At 48.4% G+C, this 23,951-nt stretch overlaps 1 protein-coding gene across 3 annotated transcripts in view; it reads left to right on the plus strand.

Annotated features, from left to right (window-relative positions):
* RALY (RALY heterogeneous nuclear ribonucleoprotein) overlaps positions 1 to 23,951 on the plus strand; it is a 279,764-nt gene that overhangs the window by 231,828 nt on the left and 23,985 nt on the right. For all 3 annotated transcript variants that reach the window (XM_050917460.1, XM_050917461.1, XM_050917462.1), the window contains exons 3-4: positions 6,961 to 7,225; positions 17,842 to 17,914. In XM_050917460.1, coding sequence (XP_050773417.1) covers positions 6,970 to 7,225; positions 17,842 to 17,914 — 329 coding nt within the window. In that variant the 5' untranslated portion in view covers positions 6,961 to 6,969. The remainder of the gene's footprint in view (positions 1 to 6,960; positions 7,226 to 17,841; positions 17,915 to 23,951) is intronic.

The following is a 23,951-nucleotide window of genomic DNA, read 5'->3' on the forward strand; positions in this document are numbered from 1 at the left end:
CAAAAGGAAGTATTCACACAACGCCCAGTCAACCTGTGGAACTCTTTGCCAGTGGATGTTGTGAAGACCAAGGCTATAATGGGGTTCAAAAAAGAACTGGATATGTTCATGGAGGATAGGTCCATGACTATTAGCCAGGCGAGGCAGGGATAGTGTCCCTAGCCTCTGTTTGCCAGAAGCTGGGAATGGGTGACAGGGGATGGATCATTTGATGATTACCTGTTCTGTTCATTCCCTCTGGGGCACCTGGCATTGACCACTGTTGGAAGACAGGATTCTAGGCTAGATGGACCTTTGGTCAGACCCAGTATGGCCACTCATGTTCTTAAAGAAAACAAACCTTTGGCTATTTTAAGCTGGAGGAGTGAAAAGAGAAATGTAATCATAGCAAACCCAAACCACATCCAGCTTGTCAAAGGTGGAATCTAAGTGTTTCCAATCTTAGTGTTGGGTTAATAGAATCAAAGAGGGTAAAGGAGGAAATGATGTATTAAGCCACCAAGTACCTCCCACTGCACCCAGTAAAGGATTGTTCCTTATGCTATATTTCCAAACGCTGGTATAATACGGTTTTAAATGACGAAAGGACTGGACCGTCTCTTCCTTTGTACTTTTAAAATTAAAGGGCTGGGTCAGGAGTGTTTGACAACATAGGAAGAAGAAGGAAGCATGACCGTGTGGAGCTGGTGGGCTCTGCTAAGCAGGAGCTGCATTTTGGCAGAGGCAGCTGCATTTCAGCAGAGGTTGATGTCTCGTTTGTAGCAGTACGTTTGGTTTGGAAAGTGCTTTAGGAGAAAAGGGGCTATGTCCGTGTAAGGTCACCAGTCTGGCACACGCAGCAAGGGTACATTTCCTCTCCCCTGAACTCTAAAGTGAAATTCTGAGACAGAGATTTCATGTTCCATCTCTCTGAGCTAGCTGTTCCCGTGGAAGTAGCATACAATATGTATGAAACCTGCAGTAATATGTTCCCTAAAATCAAACCTGCTTCTGGAAAGGAGAGAAAAATCAGGCTATCACCGGACTGCTGTCATCTTTTTATGTGCTCAGCAACCACCTGCAACAGGCGTGATGTCAGGCAGATAGAGCAGGACTAGAGATTTAATTTCACAGAGCTGTCAATTCAGCCTTCCCCCTTGTTTTGAGAGATGAGTCCTTTTCTCAGCTGCTGTCTCTGGAATACCACAGGCAAGGAAATCGGAGCAGCATGGCTTAGGGTTATGGAAAATGGACTGGAGTTAGTTAATAGCCAAGTCACTGAGTGGCTGACAGCCTGTCTGTTCCCAAGGTAACAGTGACACCTGCTGTTCATCATGTATCAGAGGGTAGCCGTGTTAGTCTGGATCTGTAAAAGCAGCAAAGAATCCTGTGGCACCTTATAGACTAACAGAGGTTTTGGAGCATGAGCTTTCGTGGGTGAATACCCACTTCCTCAGATGCATGTAATGGAAATATCCAGGGGCAGGTATATATATGTGTGCTAGCAAGCAAGCTAGAGATAACGAGGTCAGTTCAATCAGGGAGGATGAGGCCCTGTTCTAGCAGTTGAGGTGTGAAAACCAAGAGAGGAGAAACTGGTTCTGTAATTGGCAAGCCATTCACAGTCTTTGTTCAATCCTGAGCTGATGGTGTCAAATTTGCAGATGAACTGAAGCTCAGCAGTTTCTCTTTGAAGTCTGGTCCTGAAGTTTTTTTGCTGCAGGATGGCCACCTTAAGGTCTGCTATAGTGTGGCCAGGGAGGTTGAAGTGCTCTCCTACAGGTTTTTGTATATTGCCATTCCTAATGTCTGATTTGTGTCCATTTATCCTTTTCCGTAGAGACTGTCCAGTTTGCTGTTCTTTTCCGTAGAGACTGCTGTTCATCGACAACTCGGCTAGTTTCTGCGCTAGGCATTTAGGGAGATTGAATTCACAAGCTCTGCCACTGAAATGTAAAAGCAGGACTAGAGAGACATCAGAGTGCCTGAGGCCACAGAACAGGGAGTTTGATACCTAAATGTCATCATCTGCAGCCACAAAACTGAGCTCCTGGCTGATTGCAAGTGCAAAACCCTGGGTGCAAGCGCTGACTTTTATTTGTTTTGAGCGATATAAACATTTTTAAAAGGTGCTCACGGTGCATTAAAGATACAGCCGTAATGGCAGAAGCTGGATTGAGATCACTTTATAAATGGGGCCCTAGAACTTTCATTAAATACCAGCAGGTAAAAGCTTTTCTATATTATTTGTAAAGTTTTGATTTATGAATAAAAATGGATTTCAATATTAAACTAGATTCCCCACCAGATCATCTCACTGAAACCCTAAGTGCTAGACTAGAATCCTGGTAAGCACAATATAGCCAGCAGCAGTTCTTCCATGGCTGGGGCAGAGTCCTCTCCCTCATAGACAGCCTCTAAACCCTGCAACCTGGGGAGACACGATCCCCACTCTATGACACTAAGCGTGATAATGTACAGAGGGTCTGCTTGCTCTGTGCTTGTTGGGAACTGACTTTCCTTTTTTAAGACCATTTTTCCTAAATGTATTTAGTGTTGGCAAAACTCTGCAGGGTGTAAAACTGACATCGCTGGAGACTGGAGTCCTCAGGGCAGGAACAGCACAGGCAGCTGCCATATAATCTTATCCCAACTCCATCCCCTCCAACCTGCCTGAGTCCTGCTGTGGAGGGACCAACTCTTGGGCTGGGAGAGAATTTCAGGGGTCCATGGCATACTGAACTCCTGGTCTCTCTGAGGAGACTGGCACTGCGAGGCAAGCGGTGACAACTGATGTTAACACCGACCCACTGGGAAACAAACTTCAGTCACCAACTCCTTCCAGGTGGGCCATGGAACAGCAGTAGAATATGGTAACCGCTTTCCACAAACCCTCACTCACAGGTAGCCTAATGTCAGGGAAGTGTATCAATAACTGTTTCTTTAGGATGAAATTCACCCCTATGTGGAGCATCCACACAAGGCCTATTCACACTTAGCTCAAGAACGTGGTGCCTAGGCCTCATGCTACCCTTTGCAGAGGGGTGAATTTCACCCTTGGTGACCAAAACCCATTAGCCAGTGAAGCAACGTTGTGGTATTGTTTTTATTCCATGCTGCACATTGTTATGTAGCTGAGATTGCTACTTGTCTGGACCTGCAAGAAGAACGCTGTTGTTTTGTGGTGTGAACTATAAGTCACCAGGAACTGAGTGAAGGCCAGCAAATTCACTGGGGCTTTTTACAAGTAACCAGGAGGGGTTTGCAATCGATCAGCTCAGAGCCAGATGAAAAGAGAAGCTCCTGGAGTGAGAAATGGCTCCGCTCTATACAGGGTGTCACAGGAATAAGGCTGACAAGACAGAATGGAAACATATCAGATGCTGAAATTCAAGAATATCTGAAACAGAGACTGTAATGAGGACATGGCACCCGATGCAGATGTGCTGGGGAAGCAACAGATGAATCAATGACATGTTCACCCCAAATCAAAAAGAGCATTGCAGACAATCAGGCAGCCCCTGCCCATGGCCTGTGTGTGAGGGTAGTTAGCTAACTGGGCTCATCACAGGGACTTCTTGTTTCTAGCCTCAAGAAAATTCAGAGTAGAACTTTGCAAAATATATATTACAAACCCCCAAAGCAAGCCAAACATCGCAAGTCTCATTACAAACTCAGGACCAAAGCTTCGTAAGGCAAACCCAGACCCAGGGCATCAATCTTCATTCAGCATGAATTTAAGCACATGCCTAACTTTCCCTACTCAGATGCTCAAGCAGCTTACTGATCTGGGGTCAGAGTGACAAGGGGCTGAGCTGTGGTTTCAAAACCATGCAAAACTTGTTATGAATTCAGCTGACGCCAGGCATTTTTGACTGGGTTGTAGTTTGTGTTCAATGAAATCCAAACCAAATCAAATTTCAAAGGGGCCAGGACTGACGGGATGGGAAACCAAAATAAACCGATAACCCTATTATAGTCTAAATTCTACCACAGGGATCGGCAACCTTTGGCAAGTGGCGAGGGCCGAGGGATGTACTGGCCGCCGCTTCCTGCCACCCCCATTGGCCTGGAGCAACAAACCTCGGCCAGTGGGAGCCGCGATTGGCTGAACCTGCGGATGCGGCAGATAAACAAACTGGCCCGGCCGGCCAGTGTGCTTACCCTGGCAGGCCACATGCCAAAGGTTGCCAATCCCTGTTCTACCATCTACCCTTTGAATTCACAAATTATTTACTACAGCCAGTAGTTTTGGCTTCCAAGCAGACTGCCCTGTCAGGTCGCTGGGATGTATTACAAGAGTGTGCAAATACATTCAGTTCCTGTATTTTTTTCCCAGGCAGCTACTTATATCCACTGGGGGCGGAGGGGTGTTCTCTTTATGATGCAAAAAATATGGATAAATGTAAAACTCTATCTATCTATCTTTCCCCATATACACATTACTGTCTGTCTATTTATCCCCATATACACCATGCTTTCTGTCTGTCTATTTTTGTCTTTATATCATGATCATCATTTTGGTATCTGAGCTCCTTACAAGAACGCGAGCAAGCAGTGAAGGAACTGTCACGGTGTGGAGAATGCCTGGTGTGATGCTGGTGTGTGCTTTACCCAAATAACATATGCACAACCGGATTACTAGCTAACTCTTATATTTCACCTGGCTAGGAACTGGGACTCAGACAGTTTTACATTCACAGGACTCAGGAAGGGAAAAAGACTGGCCCCTGTACTATGAGAAGCAACTGAACTCACTGATGGACATTGTGCAGAGGTGTCTGACTCCTCTGGGTCAGGTTAAGACTGACCCTTGTGGAGAGAGGTGGCTCCTGTCTGTTGCACATGTCACACAGGGGCTTGTAACAAGCAGAGTCTCTCCACTTCAGGGCATGCAGACTCACATCACTGCAAATCGGATGGGGAAGGAGGAGGGTCCACTGTCCTATTCCCTCCCCTTCACATCAGCCACAGAGCTGGCTAGGAATGCCTTGGAGAGCAGGTTTCACACCCTCAGTTCAGGTCTGTACCTATATGACACAATCTAGTCCTAGTTGTGCCTCCAGAGACATTTAAATACTGTGCAATACCTGCATTGGATAGTCTGTGTGACTGGCAGGACTCACCTGGTAGCTGAGTCAATTAGGAGAATCCAAGAGGATTTCAGCACACAGTGAGTATGTGGTCACATCTCATAATTTGCACTGCTGAGCAATTCCAGCTGTGGTATGGAATGCCTGTGGATTATTCCAGCTGCAGGATCCCAGAGTGGAGCACTTAACTTCACTCTGTTCAGCACGTGAGGACTCAGGGCAGGGATCGCATGACAGAAAGGAATTATGCCAAAGGAGAATGGACAGCTTAATGTTTGCCTGCAGAAACCCACATGTAGGGACCTGAATAAGTGGCCCCTCCATAGGTGCATGAGAGGGTGAGGTTACAGCCCCCTACTCCCCAGAGCATCCATTTGAAAGCACTCAGAAACCAACCCTTGGAGTTTCATTTTGAGCTAGTTGTGGAAAAGCTGCAGTGACTTTTTCTTTAAGTAACTTGAAATCAGACTCAGAGTGCAGGGGAACAGAATCCTGCAGTGAGATCTTCCATTATTTTTAATTATTGTTATTTTTATTTTAAATAATTTATAAACCATCAAACATGCAAAGTAAAGTGCAGAAAAACTAAATCAGGACACACAAATACATCGTGGGGAGGTATTCACAACATCAACAGACCCTGTTCCCATGGTTACCAGAAGCCAGAGGAACTTTCTAATGTCCCTGAACAGTCTTTACAGATGAAAGAAAGTGAGTCAGATGATGGATACGTTTTATCTAAAATGCCAGATTATAGCTTGTAGCTCTGATAACTAGTATCAAACCTTTAGTCTAGGAAATGACACTTGCAGGATCTTACACACAAAGCAATCTCACTCTGGAGCAAATTGAAATATTCCTGGCACAGACCTAGGTGACTGATTTTTAGTCCCTGATCCTGAGAAGCGTTGAGTAACCAGAACTCGGTCAACTCCAGTGAGAGCTGTGGGCGTTCAGTGCTTCCTCGGATGCACTCAGAGTCTACTTCAGACTTCTGTAAACACTTGAAGACACATAGCCAACAGAACACGTGGGATTGGCTTCACTACATCTCTGCACCAGCCTGGAGCAGGATTCACCAGGGAAGGCGGAGGCTGTAGGGCACTGGAGGAAAAATGAGCCAAACCCTTGTATTGGTTTTAGTGACACCAGCTCAGTGCTGAGCTGGCACTGGTTATGTTGATTTTGTGTTGTAGAAAAGAAAATGAAAGTTAAAGTCTGGCTGCCTGCTCTGTTTGGCTTTCTAATGCAAAGTACCAAGCTGTTCAGACTGATCTAGGGGAGTGAATAATGTATGAATCAGGAGAGATAGTGGGAGATGTGAATTTTACATGCTCAATGGTGTTCCAAGGCAGGCACCGCATTGCATATTGAGAATAGCTTACAGTACTACTATGCATGTTCAGGTACAGTCTAAGTGGCAGACAAAAGCATCCTGCTGAATAGTGTAGTTCTACAGCAGCTCAGCAAAATATCCATTGCAGACAATAGGCTGAAGTTTCCATTGAATGAGAAAGACCAGAACTGGGTGAAAGGAGTGGCATAGGGACAATCTACTCCACCCACAGGGAACTGGAGTAATCAAAGTTTACATGGGTGGGACCAGGTGGTGGGGTTGTCACATGCAAACCCCTCAAATGCAATTCCGGGGGGCAGAACTGCAGCATAGCCTCGTCCTTCTGCAGCTGTTATTCCAGCCATGGGTCTGGGGGCACCTGCAGTCCCCACAAACTGCTGCATGAAGTGGTGGAATTGTTTATTGGTTTGCAGTGTGACAAAGGGTTGTAATCCCAAACTCCTTCTCTCTCTGCCCCCCATTTTTATTACATTCATGCTGTTCCCTCTAGCATGTCACACCCTTCCTGACTCTCCTGACTTGTTTTCCCAGGTGTTCAAGATGTCATTGAAGGTGCAGACAAGCAACATCACAAACAAGAACGACCCCAAGTCCATCAACTCCAGAGTCTTCATTGGGAATCTCAACACAGCCGTGGTGAAGAAATCAGATGTGGAGACCATTTTCTCCAAGTATGGCAGAGTGGTGGGCTGCTCCGTTCACAAGGGCTATGCGTTCGTACAGTACTCGAATGAGAGGCATGCACGGGCCGCTGTCCTGGGGGAGAACGGACGAATACTTGCTGGGCAGACGCTGGGTAAGGAGTTCTCATGTCCTCTTTCTACTCCTTGTAGTCAAGGCACAAACTCGTGTCATGAGCTGCAGCTGCAGAAGCTGTTAGAGAGGAGATCTGAAAGCAAAGGCCCATGAACAATCACATGTCTTCCTTTAATACTTTTCTCTACTGTAGCTGATGTTAAATAACCCCTGCATAGCATATGCAATTCATTCTACATCTGTCAGGGAGTTTGCCTGAAGAAAAATAGATGTTCTCAATCCGTGTGTGTGTCATTTAGAATCTATCTGTATTTATTTTATTTTATTTATCACAGTGGGTGGGCAATAGAGTTTATAAGTCATAGAAGCAAAAGGCCTTGTTATTATTATTTATATTCTGGTCACACCTAGAGGCCCAAACTAAGATCAGGGCTCTGTTGTGCTAGGCACTCTACATACATCATGTGAGCTGTCCTGAACTGCTCGGAAACTAAACTGAGAAGGGTGGGATGGGAAACACGGATACAGATAAGTAAAGTGACTCACCCAAGGTAATATAGGAGATCAGTGGCAGAGACAATCATACCAGGAGGTCAGCAAAATGCATTATGTTAGCCAATAACATGCAACAGAGCCCCACATGAAGGCTATTGTCCTGTCCTGTGACATTTGTTAAGAGTCCTTGTCAGGAGCAGCCTTGAGGAACTGCAGGATCTGCTCTATGTGTAGATCAACATAATGTGGACAATCTGTCGCATACTAAGGGTGACTATCTTTGATGAGTTCTTAGGTGACTAACATTGATGTTGCTGTTCTACAAGAAACTCACGCTGCGGAGTCTGAGCAAGCTGCAAGATACTAAATGTATGGCTATGAACTCATTGCACTATGAACAACATGAGGTACAGTCGTGCCACATCCATCAGCCGTGGTCTTAAAAATGTTGCGGTCCTGGAGGAATCCAAGATGAGGGGAAACTCTATTGTTGCAATAAGAATCAGAGAACCGAATGACCGTAACAAACATCCACAAACCTCCAAATCTTGAATGGCAGGAGCCCACATCACCATCTTTTCCCCACCCACCTGTGTACCCTGGTGACTTTAATAGCCACCACTCGCAATGGGGCTATAGCAGAAATGATACAGCTGGTGAGCAACTCACAAACTGGGCCTCATTTGTAAATGTCTACCTTCTTTACAACCCTAAACAAGTAGGGAATTTTCACTCAGCCACTAAACAAAGCCCAGCCCTCTGTTTTCTGATGAAGGACAATATTGATGTCCCTTTGCAAGCTTTACAAACAGTGCTTGGAAACTTTCCATGCAGCCAACACCACTGCACCATTATGCAGGTCAGCTGCTGAGTTCTGCTGATTGAATCAATGCTGAAATGATGCTAGAATTTCTGCAAAGCAAACTGGGTTGCATGCAGGGCTTTGGAGCAGAGCCCAGAGCTGGAGCGCGAAGCAGCTTCAGAGCATTGAAGCTGCAGGTTTTTGCCTGGAGCGGGAGCGGAGCCAGAGCGCAGCTCCAAAGCCCTGGTTGCATGTACCACAGCAGTTAAAGACAGGATGCAGCATATCTAGTTATTCCTAAAATATTATGACCTTGTTCATCTTCTTATCAAAGCTGCTGTGAAACACATTTCTCGTGGCTATGGCGAGGTCTGCACTCCTTGCTGGCAGCCAGAGACAGAGGCACTCTTTAAAAAGTGTGAGAAGAGCAGTGATCTGGATGCAGCAAAAGCACTAATAGAAGCATTGAACTCTGTGCGCCTGAGAAGATGGAATGAGACAGTGGAGGGTCTTGACTTCACTCATTGCAGTCGCAAAGTTTGGGCACTCCTCCATGTGCTTGGAGTTGCTGACCCAGCAAAATACCGTCAATCGAAAATGACGGCTAATGCTATCACCTCACACCTTCTCTGGAATTCAACAACCAGAACTGACAAACTGACTAGACAGAAGGTTCAGAGAGAGCACTTTCGAATGTCTGACAAAGCCTCGGCACTTCACTCTCAGCCCCAGACACTAGAGAAGAAATAATCACCACATCACCACTAAAAATGAGAAAGCTTCTGGCAAGGATGATATATCCCAAATTCCTCAAGAATTTGGAAGCAAAGAGAAGAGGATAGTTGGCAGATGTATTCACTGCCATATTTGTGACCAAAAAGATCCCAAAATACTGGTGTGAGGTGATAGTCACTGACATCGCAAACATGGGAAACCAGCTGTGGTCCAATATCACTCCTCTCCATAATTCACCAGTTAATGGATAGGGTTTCAGTGGCCTTCTCACTCCTATGTTTGAGGCCATCCTGCCAAAGCAATAGGCTGTTTTCAGACTGGGACGAAGATTCTGCGATTAGGTTCTCACCATTACTGGTCGCACTGAGGCTGGCTTCAGGTGGAATCTAAAAACTGGATCAGTGCTAATAGATTTCTCCACTGCGTACAACATGCTATGGAGATATGGGCTATTGCTCAAGGCATCAAAGGCTATCAGATGCCATAGCACTATATGACTCTTGGCCACTATGTTGAGCAACCATAGATACCATTTCCTGTTCAGTGGGTATATCAGCAAAGCATGCACCCTCTGTGATAGTCTACTTCAAGAATCTGTGCTGGCTCCTTCACTATTCGACATCTGCATTAGCAACTTACCTGGTAAAACTTGGCATAAATTCATCTGTGCCAATGGTGTTGCTGTTGTGCCACACGGCAAAGACCTTACCACCATCAGCAACATCCTCTCCACCAACCTCAGTACTGGAAACTCCATCCCAGTGCCTCTGAAACCCTGCTAACAGCCTGTCACCGAAACAACAAAGCTGTCAAGGAACCACTTCATGTCTCCTTTCTCAGTCAACAGTCTGAAATGAGCCCTGTCTGAAGTACTTGAGTGTAACCTTGGATAGAAGTCTGACTTCTAAAGCTCATCTGGAAAAGATGTGAAAAAGTAAAAGCAAGGACTACCCTTGTCCAAAAACTCACAAGCACAACATGGGCTGTCAATGCGCACACACTTCAAATAGCAACTCTTGGCTGGTGTACCTGCCCGCTAAATATTGCACACCAGTCTGAGCAGGCAGCTCATATACCAGTTTTCCAGACAAGCAGCTCAATGCTGCGATGAGTATTACACCTGGAACATATAAATGAACACCCATCCAATTGTTGCCCATTCTGGCACATATACCCCAACCCAAAATCTGGAGATACACACGCACATAGCCTGTGAGTACAATGGAACCATGGCTGATGTGGATTTACCAATTCTTGAGCATCTCCAGAACTTTCCAAAGACACATCTGAAATCCTCCAAGCCTTATTGGGATGAGGCTAAAGCTCTTAAAGCATCCTCTTCAATCCCAAAGCGCACTGGAAAGAATTCTGGGATAATGCTGATATCTCAAACAAACACCTAATTGCTGACCCCTCAAAATAACTTCCAGGTTTCAACCTACGCTGGAAGCAATGGCCTGTACTGAACCATTTCAGAACATAACATGGCAAATGCTGTCATCTCCTACACCTCTGGAAGAGGAGAGAAAACGCATAATGTGACTGGACAGCAGTCACAAGCTATGGACCACATTGTAAATCAGTTGCCACTTCGATCATTTGCTGGTGGCATTTCAGATTTACACCAAGATTCTTCCAAAGCTGCCTTCTGGCTCATTAATCTGGCCTTGGCTATCCTCTCTTGCCATTTGCGAAGCGGCAGAGCCAGGAATAGAAACTCGTTCTCCTGAGTCCCAGGCCCTGCCCATTGGACCATGTTTCCTCTTGCAGATGTCAATTTTTTCTTTAAAAACTTCCACGGGAGACCTGCCTCTTGTAGCTTTACTGATGGTGCCATAGCAGCCATGGGAGCACTAGTGTAGTAAAGGCTCTAGCAGCCACTTGAGTTTTAATCACCAAGTCATGCTGACCTGCTCTGACCAACTGATTGAAATGCCAGCAGCTGGTCTAGGGTAGTGCTTCTGCCAGTGACAGACAGATGTGAAAGTCTTTATTCTTCTATTCTGTTCTATATACGTCCCTATACAAGCTTGTCACCACAGCCTCTGAGCGCCTTCCAGCCATTCATCAAGAAAAGTGACTGCACATCTGTCACAGGTTGTTTGTTCTCTCGTCGTCTCCCCAGAGGGAGAAGCATGTGCAGGGGAGTGTCTTGTTCTGGTAGTTGCTTTTTAAAAAAATCAATATACCTGTTGCTCTGTGTTTATGTGACAGAAGGCAAGTCAATGCACCTGGCCTTGGAAAGGAAAGTGGTGAGATTTGTGATGGTCCCTAATTCTAGAGGCAGTTCATGCCACAGTCTTGAACCATACCCAGAGAAAGTTCTGTCTTCCCCACACTGACAAGCTTTACTCTAGCCTATTACCAGTTGCCTGAGACAAACCATCCCCAGCTGCATCCTTATTTTGCACATTGCTCTGAAATGCCACACGCTGAGGAGCTCTTGTCACCAGGTACAAACTGAGAATTGGAGCTGCAGACAGCATTCTTAATCAAAAATTGGCATTTCTAACCCTCCAGCACGCGGGGGTTGTGCTGAGGGCACCAACAGTGCTAGACATCTAGTATAAGAAATTTGAAAGCCATCCTCACCTTGCTCTGATTTGAGTATGACAATCTGAAATAAAAACTTGAATGCTGGATAAGTTTTAAAGAGGCTGCGTTGTTATTTACCCAGTGAAAGTCCATCTTGAGTTTGTTCAAGCAGGTAGATTTTGGCCTGCAATGGAAACTGCTTTTCACGTGTCTTCCCTTCAAAGCAGAAGCCGAATTGAAGGTCAGAGGTGAAATGCAGCTGCAGTGTCACTTACTCCCATTCCAGATGTCACCACGATGGTCACCAGAATTCACAGTTGCATGGACAAGACCTTGTTGGGAGAGGGAGGTCATGAACTCATCGGAAGCAACCGTTACATAGAATTTACTACAAATAGGCAAAAGTTGCCCAGCCATGCTTCCTGCAGGAAGGTCAGAGCAGAGGAGCGACTCACAAATTGGGACATTCCAGGGTTCTCTAGTTACTCTTCTCACTCAGTGACCTCCCCCTGGATCAGATCAGCCTGCAACTGAAAGGATGATTGTTATAGCTGGCAGCACTGCATGCTCCATCTAGGAACTGAAAACTGTCTCCCTCTTACCTCATCCTCACTAACAAGCCTTCTGCAACCAGAACTCAGCTGACAGTTCTCCAGACTCCAGCTCACTCCCCTTCCTTATCAGGGGACCGTGGGAATCCTGCAAATTCACACACAGCAGGTCGTGTAGAAAAGGAAGTGTAGTCCCATAGGACAGTGGGCCAGAGTCCCTGCCTGGCAGCTGCTCAAATCGCCCCCAAAGGGGTCTTCTAAAAAGGGGAGGTTGCAGCTGCTCAAATAGCCCCCAAAGCCTTTCCCCAACAGGTGAGCAGGGGTAGACAGGGAAGGCATCTGGCAGATGTTAATTAAGAGCCTCTCCCAGCTTTCACGTTCCACGGATGTCTGTAGAGCCCCAGGCAGAGGACATAGCCTCCTGCCTCTGGCAGAGAGCAGCAATGCCATCACCACCTGCTTTCTAGCCAGGGGTGAACACCTCATCTGGCACAGCTGTCCCCACAGGCACAGCTGGGAAGGACTAATTGCCAGTGAAATTCAGTCACCTCCTTGTGCCATCCATGCCCATTCCTAGACCTCCATAGACAGAGAGAAACTGACAACAGGGTGCAGGGCGGCAGAGGACAGATGACCTGTGCCCACCACCGGCACCACTTAGCTTGTCTTGGTTGCCACATCCAGCCACCGTACCCTTCCCTGCCCCTTCTCCTCTTTTTCTATGAGTGGCCCCTCTCACTTCCCCCGATCTTCTCATGTCACAATACGCTGAACCATGCTCAGGGGGAGGAGCATTGACTGGGAATTGTCTGAGTGCTGCCTCTTCAAAAGGTTTGTAATGTTTTATTTTTTAGTGGTGGGGGGCAAATTTGGAGTGGGTTGAGGTTCAGGACCATCTCGATTCACCTACAAAAGTGAAACGGCACCTCAAAGAAATCAGATCTTTGGTTCTCTAAACTTACACTCAGGCTGATATGACATAGAAATGGGCCTCGAAGTCAAAGCAAGAGCAATCATTCTTGGCAAGTTTCCAGTACTGCCAACCCCAAGTGTTCAAAAACCACAGGTCAAGCCCCCAGAATCATGACATTGGCTTAAAATCATGAGATTGTAAAAGAGAAACAACGACGAAAACTTGGGGGATCTGTTTATTTTCCTTTCTTTTTTTTTTTTTTTTGAATTTTGATGATGCACTCAGGTCACGTTTCAAGCTTTTCTCTGCAGCCACGAGGGCTACACATTTCTTTTTTCCCAGTGAAAGCTGAGAATCTCACCTAATCACAAGACATGCTAAGAAATAGCACTATTACCAGACCCATGATAAAAGCGTGAGAGTTAGCAACACTGTTAATTTAACAACAGCCGCTCTCTCTGAGCCAGATGCTCAGCTGGGGTAAACTGGCAGAGTTTCAGCAGACCTATGCTGATTACATCAGCTCAGGATCTGGCCCAGTTCGTTTTGGGATTTTTACCTCTGACTGAGACCAGAAGCACCAATTAAAACAATTTCAAGCCTCGAAAAAGACTCCAAGTTTGAGTGGGAGATGAAGGTTCAGATCTGTTGTTATATTTGATCAGATTGGTGCCTCCATCCTTAGGGGGTCACCCAGGTGCACTGCTTTCTGAACAGCCCGGCCCATTTCCCATAATGACCGTCCTGGCTTTTCAGGAAATACTGCAGGCACTCTATGAATGAAACACCCCTTCCTGGAGAGCAGGGTCTTTCCTGCCACCATTGTTCAGACAAGAACGGGAATTAGCACCAAAGAAGCTGTATTAAATGCTGTTGAAAAGTCCTGATATTCTGCATGTAATGTCAGTGCTTTGGTGTCTGCCGTTCTTGTCTAAGCTGCTACAGTATTCTGCTTATCCCCCGGCACCTTTCAAGCCTCTCTCCAATAGATCATGTTTCAGTGGGTATAAAATGTGTCCACTGTGATTCAGTCATGTTTCCCACCCACTTTTGCACAGGAATAAGTGACTGCACAAGGCAATGGAAAATTCAGGCCCATTCATTTTAATTTATTTCACAATGTACTATGTGTCCATTGACATGAACAAAACATCAACCTCCCGTAGGCTCAGTGGTGCTGCAATACCAACCAACCCTCGTATCAGCCCCCCCACCTCACAAGACGAAACAAATCTCCATAATATTAGCCCAAGGTCAGACAAATGCTTCATTGAGTAGATGAGCCTGGCACTATACCCTAATCCAATGCTGCGAAGTATTACAGGCCTTCGATTCAATAGGTCTGGCAAAACTGAGCACCCTGAAGGCCACCAAACAAAGGGTTTGGACACATGCCATCGAAAGCCTATTGGCCAGTGAGAGCCCACCAGCAGAATGCCCACCCTCCAAATTCTCAAGAGGGCAGATTTAGGGCCTTCATATTCGGACAACCGCATTTTGCATTTGGTTCTGTCCGTGGCCCTCATATGTTCTTGTGCAGCCATATTTTGTAAGTATAGCCTAGGCACTGCTTTTTCTGCGTTTATTATCTCTGCAGCTTGCCTGGAGCTCCTGAAAATGATTCCATGTACAAGTTAACTTGAAATTCAGCTGCTTGCGCGTTACTGTAAGCTCTTTATTTGGGTGCTAAGTTCCTCGGGGCGGGGCTGTGTATCCTTATTTGTCCATACAGTGCCTAGTACACTTTTTGCGCTATATAAATAATGGAAAAAAATAAGAATAGAAATTTAACTCGGTCCTGACAAATTTAGTCTAAAGATACAAATGTTTCAAGATTTAGTTTCCTGCCAAACCTCTCTGGCATCAGCCGGGCTACTCCAGTGACACTCATGCATGTGGCAGCCAGTCCCATCATGTTCCCACAGATCAGTGGCTCCTCATGCTTCCAGCTTTGCTGGGGGAAGGCTCCTTGCAGTCAAATGAGCTGTCTGCTTCTCCTCGCTGTCTTCTTCCTGCTGGATCACCACCAGGAAAAAGGGGGTGGGAGGAGACAGCAGCATCAAGTAAGGGACCCAATACTGGCCCTAGGCAACCTCACCCTGCCGACAAGCTGCATTGGTTCCCCCATCACAGAGCATCAGCAAACATGCCCCAGGCACCGCAGTACTCACTCCTGAGAAGGCAGCCAGCATATGTTCACCCCTACGGCTACCCCTGCAGCTCCAGCTACTCTGCCATTCCCATCTACTCCATCACCCATGCACCCAGTACTCCGAAGCACCCCACCCCCACCTGCAATGCCCCAGCAACCACCCACTCAGCTACCTCCCAGGCTCTCCAACCCAGCACCTACAGCCACCCTGACACCCAGCTCCAACTTACCCCGCATCTGCAGCTACCCACCATGCACCAGAGATGCCCCAGCGGTCATTCATTCTACTACCTCCCAGCCATCCCCCAGCTTCCTTGTCAGACTTGCCCACCCAGCACTGAGCTACCCTCCAACACCCAGCACCCAGAAGCCAAGCACTCACCGCTATCCCACCACTCGCTGCAGGTGTCCCAGTATTCAGCCACCCCCGCAGCCTCCCACACCTGCCCAGCTACCTCCCAGGCTGCCTCCAGGAACCGTTCAGCACCTCTCCCCAAGCCATCCAGCCACACACCCTTCCACCTGCTGTACCACAGCTGCTAAGTTTTGTGCAGCTCCTCATCCTGTCCCCGTCATTGCTTGGGGCAGGGTGTGTTGACCATAAGATGAAGTTTATGAATATAGGTAAATTGCTTGCAAATACCTAAATTAGCCCATTCAGTCACTTGCGTAAATGGCATGTGTGAAGCTGCACAAAATTTGGCGGCTATGCATCATTCACAGATGAGGGCTCCAGGCTCAGCTGTACCCTTGTGAGCCCCTGGGAGACCTATGCTATACCATACGCCACTCAGGGTATGTCTACACTGCAAAACAAAACAGCAGCAAGTCTCAGAGCCTGGGTCACCTGACTGGGGCTTGCATTACGGGGCTAAAAATAGCAGTGTCGAGGGTCCCACCCAGGCTCTGAAATCCAGCAAGGGGGGTGTCTCAGAGCCCAGGCTCCAGCCCGAGTAGAAATGTCTACACTTCTAATTTTAGCCTCATAGTACAAGCCCCGTGAGCCTGAGTCAGTTGACCTGGGCTCTGTGACTCATGGGCACAGGGTTTTTTTTGCAGTGTAGACGTACCAACAGAGAACTTAAAAGCGCAGCAGTTTTGTTGGGAGCTTGGCCTAAGGATGACGAAGGGATGACTCAATAAATGTCCACAAGAATTGACTGTGTAAGCGGCAAGGAGAATTAGAAGAGGAATTGTTCAGGGTAGGCTACTCTTAGCCAATTTCACTTCCAGCATCTTGTCTTGTACACAAATTGTAGACCTGTGTTTGTACAGCACCTAGCACAATGGGGTGCTGGCCCAGGACGGGGTTTCCCGACAGCGATGGTAATAAAGAAAAGCTGTAATAATAATAGTAGAACCCCAGTGTGAATGAAACCCAGCAAACTTAGCACCGCTCTCCTGGGAGTGGTACACATGCTGTGTGTGCGTCCTCCTTCTGTCCCCTCTCCCCTCCAAGCATGCGCACATTGGTCAAAAGCACCTCTCACCCTGCTATCTGGCTGCATTCCCTGGATTCAAAGGAGGGGACTGGCTGGCAGCACACTGGTTCTGGTGGGCACAAGTCATAAAGAACTGAGGGGGGGCGGTCCTGGGAAGTTCTGCCAGGCAGAAGAGAATTGCTCACTCCCAAGCTGGGAAAGTAGGACAGTGCAATATGTTACCACACTGATGGATTGTTTCTGTGCAGTTTTGTGTCTGTGCCTAGAATTCGTTTGCTTAAGCTTTGCGCAGACATCATGAAATTGGCCATATCTCTCTATACTCACGTCCAATGCGCTTATTCAGCGTGGAGGTTCAGGACAGAGATTTCCTCGGCCGATCAGAAAATTTCATTCTCACCGTCGCTGGAATGAAACCTGCCTATGAGATCAATTGGGGTGACTGCAGACATGCTTCTGCAGCTTGTGCAGCTTTTAGAACAGATGAATCAGAGGAGACCTCAAAGGGGACTTCAGACCTTTCCTTGTGTCCTATATTTAGCATTAATTTTATACTTTATAAATTGCACCTATCAGCCAGCAGCAGCGAGGGGCTTACACAATCGGCGTGTTTTGTAAAGAGAGCACTGAATTCTCCTTGGAAGCCAATCTTAGAAAGGCATGAGCTGCAAGGGACATTAGGTGCCTGGATTAGCATGCGTGCAGTGGGTTCTCTGATTAGAAGCTGATTGTTTGCCAGCTGCCTTAGGTAAGGGAAAAGAGGTTTGTGGAAAGAACCGCTGCTTTGGACATGTGGACAAAGCCCAGCAGGAGTCTCATAGTGCTAGCAGAGGCCGCAGAAGCTTGACAAAACTGTTTGATTAGCACAATACACAGCTCCCTGCTAGGAGTCTGTATGGGCCGGTAATTGAACCATATGATGTGGGGATTGCATCTGTGTCAACAAGAGGGCTGCATGTACTCAGAGAGCCAGCGCTGTGTGAGATGAGTTTTATATGCTGACATTAATTCAGGGGTTTGATTCATTTCAGATATCAACATGGCAGGAGAACCTAAACCCAACAGACCCAAAGGGCTGAAGAGAGCAACCTCCGCCTTATATAGGTAGGTCTTCAGGATGTCACCTCCCCAGAGTGAGGCAGCAGGGGATCCCAACCAGGGCTGATATGTCACACTCCTCTGGCTGGACTCTCCGAGCTCCCGCTCCCGGCCTGTACCATAAATCTCAGTGCCAAGCCCTAATGCTGCCCACTACCCATTCAGTTCTTCCTGCTGCAGTCCACCACGGAGCTGGGCTACTCTGAACCCCAGGCTTGTACCCGAAGCAGCCCAACCTCCACGGTAGGCTACAGTGAGCACAAGGGATGGTGGGCCAAGGATGCTTGCTGGCATAGCCTAGGTTTGGCCAGACGATACAAGGGGGAAGCAACAGCTTTATGGGAGTCTTCACTGGGGCCCCCAGAGGGAGGGAATAAATAATCTATTCAGCTTTGACACAGCATGAGTCAAAGGAAAACAGCTGGCAAATTCAGAGGTTTCCATCCCACACTGCTGGATCCATAAAGCTTCGCTCGCTTTTGATACCCAACTCTCATGTTAATGAACCTTCCCTCCACGGCCTCCCCCAGCAACTTGCTTTCAAGTCGCGTAATTGCTTTAAGCAAATCTCCGTGTTCTTTTCAGCAGCCGCTTTTCAGCCCTGCTTCCACACCTTGAAAAGCCTCATCTGGAGATGAAAGGGAAACAAGCCGTTGTTCTGCCGAATGGTTATCCCAGGGCTTTCGTCTTTGCCCAGATCAGGCACCCGGTGCAGTCTTTTGACAGTGCCTGCCAGCAGCCAGAGACACATCAAGTGCTGTAGGGCCTGCATTAAAGAGGGCAGGGGGGACATGGTAATCATTTCTGATAATGGTATGGAGACACTGGGGTGGGGGAGGGGACATTTCTGCTCTCTATCACAGTCCACTGAGGTGTTTCACTCCCAGAGTCATCACGTCAGAGAGCACTGGATGGCCCAAGTGGGGTACAGAGCCTTTCACTGGACTGTGCTGGCAGTGGCTGAAAGCCATGGCTGCAGGACGAGGGAGGAGGCTCTAGGAGCGCTTCTCCAGGTGGGTGGGCCAGTTTTAAAAAACATAGACAGAATGGTCCAAGGGAGTTAGGAGCAGCCCTGCTTTCACTGACTTTAATGGCATTTGAATGTCAGGCTCCGTTCAGCCACTCTGAATATCCCAGGCTTAGCTTGGTCAAGCCAAACAGGTGCAGGCAGGAAGGAGGCAGCTGCAGTGCAGCATCCTGCCAGTAGGGGCCAGTCTGTCCCCCTGCCCAACCCCCATCCCCTGGCAGCTAAGAGTGGATGAGATGGATGCAGCCAGGGGGAACCCAGCCACCAGCCAGTCACCCAGCCACCGGTCCTCCTCCTCCTCTTCCCTCCAGATGAGGAAGAGGGAGAATGAGAGACAGGGGTGGGGGGGGTGGGGGATGGACAATAAGGCCTTAAACAGTGGAGGGGGCTTTGCTGGAGAGATTTTGGAGAGGGGAGATGTGGGGGATGGAGGGACAGAGAGGACTTCAGAGTGGGAGACTGTGGGGCAGGGGGACCTTGAAGTGTGGGGAAGCAGGTGTAAGGGGACAAGGGAGGGGAGTACCAGGCGAAATTTCGTAGGGAAGACCATGGGGAGAGGGTGGAAGAAATAATGATGGGAAGAGAGAGGGAAGGAGATAAAATGAAACAGAAGAAAGTGAGAGGGCTAAGCAAACAGTGCCAGGGACCCTGACACATGGGGAAGCAGGAGAGAATGGGGAATGAGAGGGCAAAATGGAGAAGCCGAGAGAAGGAAGGAAAAATGAAAGAACAAATGAGGGGGGAGCATGGAGCAATGGAAAGACGAGGAAGTTAGAGAACAGGAAAATGGGAGGAGCCATGGGACATGGGGGCGGGGCCTGAGGCAAGTGAAGGAGTGCCGGGTGAATTGGAATGAGATAGCATTGCCAGCTCTCCAGATTCTATCATGAATCTCATTACTATTGATGGTTTTCTTAAACCCCTGCCCCTGGAGTCATGTGAATACAAGAGAAACTCAGCTGTCATTTGAAAATACAGTAGGTTTCTGGTTGCAAAGAAAAAACTTTAAAATGTGACCCAAGGGAAGATTCAAAACCCAGAAGGCTAATAAAAGGAACCCCAAAATGTGTTGGGTTTTTATAAAATCTCGTGATTTTTATGCCAGTCATGATTTTATGGGGTTTGACTCATGATTTTTGACCACTTGGTGTCGGTAACACCTGCAGATAACAAAGGAAGGAGACGTGGTGGTGGTGGGATATTTTTTAGAAAGGGAAACTAGGAGAGAATAGTGTTTTTTCTCATGGAAAAAAAAGTGGGGAGTAAGGAAGGGAAAACAAGAGGTAGATGAAAGGGAAAATGCAAGTGTTGGAGAGAGAATAGAAAGAAAGGAAATGCAGATTCAGGGAGAGGATGGAACAGGGAGATGGAGCAAAAGAGAAGAACAAAGAAAAGGAGAAATGGAAAAATAAGTAAGAAAACATAACTTTCTGGTTATGGTGAACTGCTGCCTCTCTGCCCTAGCAGGAATTTAACCCAGTGTAAACTGGGTTCTGTTTCTTCCTGTAGCTGCATTTTATTGATGTTTCCCTGGCGGGCATCCCACTGCTGTGTAATTGTTGGGAGAGAGGACGACAGAACGATGCTGCTTTGGGGATTTGAGTTTTATTACTTGACGGCTGTTAAAGTAGGGCAGGCGTTTATTTATTATTTTTAATTACATGAAACCATGGTGGGCAATAGCTTTCTTCTGAGCCTGGAGCCTCTGATTTAGGACACTAAGAAACACCCTGAAATAATGAACAGGCCAAAATTAAGAGGAACGCGTAAGAGGGAAACAGAACAGTAGGGAAGATCGGAGCCAGTTTACTAACAGGCAGCTCAGAGGGAAACAGACTGGCTCCAAGCGGATGGGGGAAGGGCCCAACGAGGTATTTCTCTCCTGGTGTTTGGAGATGCTGGTTACTCGGGGGTAAAATCCTGGCTCCATTGAAGTCCATGGGAGTTTTGCCATTGACCCTGTGTATTTAAGGTACATCAATATTGCTGGCTATGTGCTCTGGGTAGTGAGGTTAAATGGTATGGTCTGGGTTGCAGATCCTTTGTTATTGTTACCTCCAGCCACCTTTGTTGCTTCCCTCCCCAGGGAAATGGTGACATGTCTCTGAAGTGGATGTTATGGGCCAAGCTTTCAGAAATCCAAGTTTCAAGCTGGGGTTCAAATCTGAGCGCTCGCACCTCTGATTACTCTCTTTGTGTCCACAGTCAGGTGCCGCAGGTGGAGGCACATGTGCTCGTACTCACCCCGGCAGTTTAACAGTGGCACAAATTGTGTCCAGAAATGGGAGGCACCTCCCTGCTGGTAACATGTCCCTACATGGGGACCATGCTAACCAAAACTTCAGAAATCCCTGCCTGCATCCCAAAAATTGATCAGTCTCCTACAGATTGTGTCCTCTGGACATCTAAATCTTCCTTCCCTTACTTCCTCCAAATGGATTCTTCCTCCCTGTTCCCAATCCTGGCAGCATCTTCCTCTCAATTCACTTTCTCCCTAACCCTGCTAGATGAGCTCCTTGATCATCTCCTTCAAGGTCCTCCTGTCCGAAGACAGACAGTTTTGCATTGTTGTCTCGAGCTCCCAAGGACGCTATCTTCATCCACCCCTGAGTCAGATAGTGTCCAGAGATGATACCTCCAAGTCAAAGCTGAACCACATTAGAAAGTTACTTTGGAAGAAGTTCACGCTGCCACTTCCCATGCTATAGAAGACTTCAGGCACCAGGGCTGTCAATCCAAGATCATTCATCAGTACTATAGATCCCGAAAAGAAAAGAACCCACCCACTCTCAGTAATGGTGGGCATGTCTGATGCCCCTCTCTGAGAATAGCTTCTGCTGAGACCTTCAGAGCCCAGCAGTTAGCATCCAAAATCAGCAGGGAACTGCATTTTGCATACTGTGCCTTTACCCACAGGGATAGTCACTGAGAATATGATCTATGATGGCTCAGGTTGTCTGCCATGGGCTTATAAACTGTTGCAGACAGTTATGGGGCAGATGCCATTAAAGTCTGCAGTCTGTTCTAAACCTTTGTCCCTGGAATGGAAATGAAATGAAATGAAATTCCAGCAAGTCAGACTGGATGGGAAGGAGTGGGTGTGAGAGGGAGTTACAGAGTTACAGCACAGTGATTTCAGAGCCATAAAACTCAGCATAGAGGGAAAGATTATGGCTCTGAATGATGGAAAATCATTTTTTAACTATTGAGGAAATAGGGTGACCAGGTGTCCAGTTTTCGATCGAAACACCCTGTCAAAAAGGGACCCCGGCTGCTCTGGTCAGCACCGCCAACCAGGCCATTAAAAGTCCAGTCAGCGGTACTGCGGGGCTAAGGCACGCTAGTCCCTACCTGTTCTGGGGCACCTCACTGCGCCCTGGAAGCAGCCAGCAGGTCCAGCTCCTAGACGTGGGGGCCACAGGGCTCCGCGCACTGCCCGACCACCGGCTCCGCACTCCCATTGGCCAGGAGCCAGCCAATGGAATTTGGGGGGGGGGGTCTGAGGGTGAGAGCAGTGCACGGAGCCTCTTGAACCCCCACCAGCAGGTGCCAGACCTGCTGGCCACTTCTAGGGCGCAGCAGGGAGCCAGGACAGGCAGGCAGCCTGCCTTAGCCCCGCTGTGTCACCGACTGGGAGCCACCCGAGGTAAGCCTGAGCCCAAGCCCCAAGCCCCAACCCCCTTCCCCCCAAACCCAGAGCATCCTCTTGCAACCCAAACCCCTCATCCCAGCCCCACCCCAGAGCCTGCACCCCCAGCCCAGAGCCCATACTCCCTCCTGCACTCCAACCCCCAGCCCTGACTCCTCTCAAACCAAGTGCCTCCTCCTGCACCCCAGAGCCCGCACCCCCAGCCCAAAGCCCTCACCCCCCTTCACCCCAACACCCTGCCCCAGCCCAAACCAGCCTCCCACAACCGGAACCCTTCATTGCCAGCCCCACTCCAGAGCCCTCATCCCCTCCTGCACCCCAACCCCCTGTGTCAACCCACAGGCCGCTCCTGCATTCCAATTCCTTAGCCCAACCCCCCCAGCCTGGAGCTCCCTTCTGCACCCTAAGCCCCTTATCCCTGGCCCTTCCCCAAAGCCAGCACCCCCAGCCCAGAGCCTCCTTCCTCCCACACCCCAACCCCCTGCCTCAACTCGTAGCCCCCTCCCACATTCCGAGTCCCTCGGCTCCATCTCCAGCCTGGAGCTCCCTCCTGCACCCCAAACCCCTCATCCCCAGCCCCTCCCAGAGCCCACACCCCAGCCCAGAGCCCTCACCTCTTCTGCACCCCAACCCCCTGCCCCAGCCCACAGCCCCCTCCTGCATTCTGAACCCCTCATTTCTGGCCCTACCCCAGAGCCCGCAACCTGATTTAGAGCCCTCACTCCATCCCGCACCACACCCCCGTGTCCCAGCCCAGTGAAAGTGAGTGAAGGTGGGGGAGAATGATCCACCAAGGGAGGGGGAATGTAGTGAGCAGGGGTGGGGCCTCAGGGAAGGGGCGCAGCTAGGGTGTTCGGTTTTCTGTGATTAGAATGTTGGCAACCCTAGGAGGAAGTAACAATTTATACTTCAGCTCCTATGTCTTGATAATTACCGTACATATGTATGCAGTACTGTAAATAGGCGTACAATATGTGTACATATGTATATATAGCAGGGTTTCTCAAACAGGGGTCACCGCTTGTGTAGGGAAAGCCCCTGGCAGGCCGGGCAGGTGTGTTTACCTGCCTCGTCCGCAGGTCCGGCCAATCGCGGCTCCCACTGGCCGCGGATCGCTGCTCCGTGCCAATGGGAGCGGATTGCTGCTCCGGGCCAATGAGAGCTGCTGGAAGCGGCGCGGGCCAAGAGACTTATTGGCTGCCACTTCCAACATCTCCCATTGGCCTAGAGCAGTGATCCGCGGCCAGTGGGAGCCGCTATCAGCTAGACCTGCAGAAGGGACAGGTAAACACACCTGCCCGGCCTGCCAGGGGCTTTCCCTACACAAGTGGCGACCCTTGTCTGAGAAACCCTGATATATAGTAAGT

This window comes from Gopherus flavomarginatus, chromosome 11 (genome assembly GCF_025201925.1).
Source record: "Gopherus flavomarginatus isolate rGopFla2 chromosome 11, rGopFla2.mat.asm, whole genome shotgun sequence".
Taxonomy (NCBI): Eukaryota; Metazoa; Chordata; order Testudines; family Testudinidae; genus Gopherus; species Gopherus flavomarginatus.